At 46.3% G+C, this 3,039-nt stretch overlaps 1 protein-coding gene across 1 annotated transcript; it reads left to right on the top strand.

The window, feature by feature from the left end:
- Positions 1–2,177: 2,177 nt before the first annotated feature.
- LOC112123357 (olfactory receptor 52E4-like) lies at positions 2,178–3,015 on the top strand (the record flags this gene model as incomplete). The annotated part of the gene is made up of 1 exon (XM_024221992.2): positions 2,178–3,015. A coding segment is annotated over one exon (838 nt), but the record flags the coding sequence as incomplete, so codon positions are not given.
- Positions 3,016–3,039: the final 24 nt, after the last annotated feature.

Consider the following 3,039-nt stretch of genomic DNA (forward strand, 5'->3'; position numbering starts at 1 on the left):
TTTATTTACTTGTACATTCATTCGTACATGGTACTTGTGCATGGTAAAAATTAGAACGTAAGCAATTTTTCAGTAATAGTGTGCTGTGTCACTAGGGTATTTTTATGTCTGATTTCGTAAGCAAGTAGTTTTGAAGTGAGGTGAAAGTTGGGGTACGCAAAACAAATCAGACTCCTGAAAGGGATACAGTAGTCTGGAAATACTGAGACCCATTGTTGGAGAGAAACATCCAGTCTTTATTTTAAATTTTTTCCCATGGTTAATTACTCTCACCATTTTAAAAGCGTATCCCTTATTTCCAGTCAGAATGTGTCTAACTTCAACTTCCAGCCACTGTATTGTGTTAGACTTTTCTCTGCTAGACTGAAGAGCTAATGTCTCCCCGTAACACTATAAGGCAGGTTTTTAATTCTTTACTTATTCTGGTGGCTCGTCTCTCCACCCTCCTTCTTAAATTGTGGATACCAGAACTAGATACAGATTTCAACAGCAGATGCTCGAGCGCCAAATATAGAGGTAAAATAACCTCTCTACTCCTACTTGAGATTCCCCCAGTTATCATCCCAGGATCGCATTGGCTATTTTGGCCACATGGTAATACTCGGAGTCATGTTTAGCTAATTATCCCTTCACACTCCAAAATCTTGTTCAGAGTCATTGTGCTTCCACGATAGAGACCAGCATCTTTGTCACTCAGAGAAAGCTCAGTGCCTGCAAGAAAGTCTCACCGAAAGAAGCCAGAGATGTAATAGAGGTGCAGGCCTGTAGCCCTAAATACCCTTGTGCCCTTCATGTCCATTCTGTTGAGCACAAAGTCATAGCCCAACAGGATAATGTCTGTTTCCATGTGGGAAACTTGGCTCCTATCCAACATGAACTGCATCGTGGATCAGATCTATGGCCCATCTAGTCCAGTGTACTCTGTCTGACAGTGACAGCCCCAGGTGCTGCAGAAGAAGGTGTAAGAATCCCAGCAGTAGGTCGATGGGGGAAGGGCCGGCTCCAGGTTTTCTGCCGCCCCAAGCGGAGGAAAAAAAAAAGGCAATCGGCAGCACTTGGGCGGCAGCTCAATCGCGCCGCTCCATTCTTCGGTGGTAGTTCGGCGGCAGGTCCTTCACTCCCTCTCTTCCTCTTCGGTAGCACTTCGGCGGCAGCTCAAAGAGGAAGAAAGAGACTGAGGGACCCGCCGCCGAATTCCCGCCGAAGACCCAGATATGCCGCCCTCGTAGCGGACGGAGTGCCGCCCATTTCAATTGGTCACCCCAAGCACCTGCTTCCTTAGCTGGTGCCTGGAGCTGGCCCTGATGGAGGGATGCCTTAACCATCCTGAGGGTGGCATGGTAATGCCTAACAGCTAGAGATTGGCTAGTGTCATGAAACAGATGGGCGTATACGCTTTCCAAAATGTTTATTTCACTGTAATTATTGTAACTGGATAGTCTTGTGTTGTCAGACAGGGAGAACACATTCTTGATCTGCTCTGTACCAGTCATCCCTCTGAAAACCCTCTACAAGTCAGTAATTTATAGACTTCTCTCATACCCCCTCTTATTCATCTCCTTTGTAAGGTAACAGTCCCAGTCTTTTCAACCTCTCTCCATATGAGAGTTTAACCAGGCCCTTGAACTTTCTTCTTGCCCTTTCCTGAACCCCTCTAGTTCTGCAATATCCTGTGTGAGAAGGGTGCACCGTACCACACAGAGGAGTCTAAAGAAGGGTGAAACATTGACCTACTGATCTCATGGCATTGTATTTTCTGTATGATTCCCCATCCCACTCCTCTTGGACCCAATATTTTGCTGAGTTTCTGCCATGCTTGCACTTTGAGCAGGGTTTCACAGAGCTGTGTACCGTGTCTTCTACTGAATTCATACAGTGAAATTAGAACCTCATAAAGTGTTTGAGGAGCTCAAGCTTTTACCTCTGAAGTGCATACACAGTGCAGATATTTACATTGAAGTTCATCTGCCATCATGCCACCCATTCACCTGTCTTGGTTAGCTCCCTCTGAGGACTCCTCTTTACTTCAATATGACCTAAGTAATCTGGTGCCATCTGTAAATGTCCCCACCGCACTGCTCACCCCCTTTCTAGATTGTTACAAACTATAAAATATTTACCATACTATTTGTTATAATATGTATAACCCCCCTCACTCTGATTCTCTCCTTTCACAGGCACCTTGAGCATTTCTGAGCCTGATAGATGCCTCGACCATCTCATGGCAGCTTTCAATGTCACCCCCTCTGATCCTTCAACATTTATCCTAATGGGCATCCCTGGCCTGGAAGCTGCCCATGGCTGGATTTCCATCCCTTTCTCTATGTTCTACATTATCGGCCTGTTGGGAAATGTCATGGTTCTGTTTGTTGTAGGCAAAGAGCGGACCCTGCACAAGCCAATGTACCTTCTGCTCTGCATGCTGGCGCTCACAGATATCGGCATGTCTACCTCTGTCATTCCAAAGGCACTGTATATATTTTGGTTTAATTTGAAAGGCATTACTCTGGGTGGCTGCCTCACCCAGATGTTCTTCCTTCACATGGTTACTGTAATGCAGTCAGCCATCCTTGTGACAATGGCCTTTGATCGCTATGTTGCCATATGCAACCCTCTGAGATACACCACCATCCTCACCAATGCGCGAATAGCTAAGCTAGCGCTTGTGGGTTTGATAAGAGCTGTTCTCTTCGTTCTGCCCCTGCCCTTTATCTTGAGCAGGCTGCCATTCTGTGGCAACCGCATTATCCCCCATACGTACTGCGAGCACATGGCTGTGGCAAAGATGTCATGTGGAGATATCACAGTTAACAGGACGTACGGCTTGGTGACAGCATTTGTTGTCATTGTGTTAGACCTGATGCTCATTGCTCTGTCCTATGTTCTGATCATCAGGGCTGTCCTCAAAATCTCCTCCAAGAAAGCCCACCAGAAAGCCCTTAACACCTGCACAGCCCACATCTGTGTGATGCTGATGTCTTATACTCTCTGCCTCTTCTCCTACCTGACACAGAGGTTTGGTCAAGGAATCGCTTCCCA

Source organism: Terrapene carolina, unplaced genomic scaffold (assembly GCF_002925995.2).
Source record: "Terrapene carolina triunguis isolate 2854851 unplaced genomic scaffold, T_m_triunguis-2.0 Scaffold43881, whole genome shotgun sequence".
Taxonomy (NCBI): Eukaryota; Metazoa; Chordata; order Testudines; family Emydidae; genus Terrapene; species Terrapene triunguis.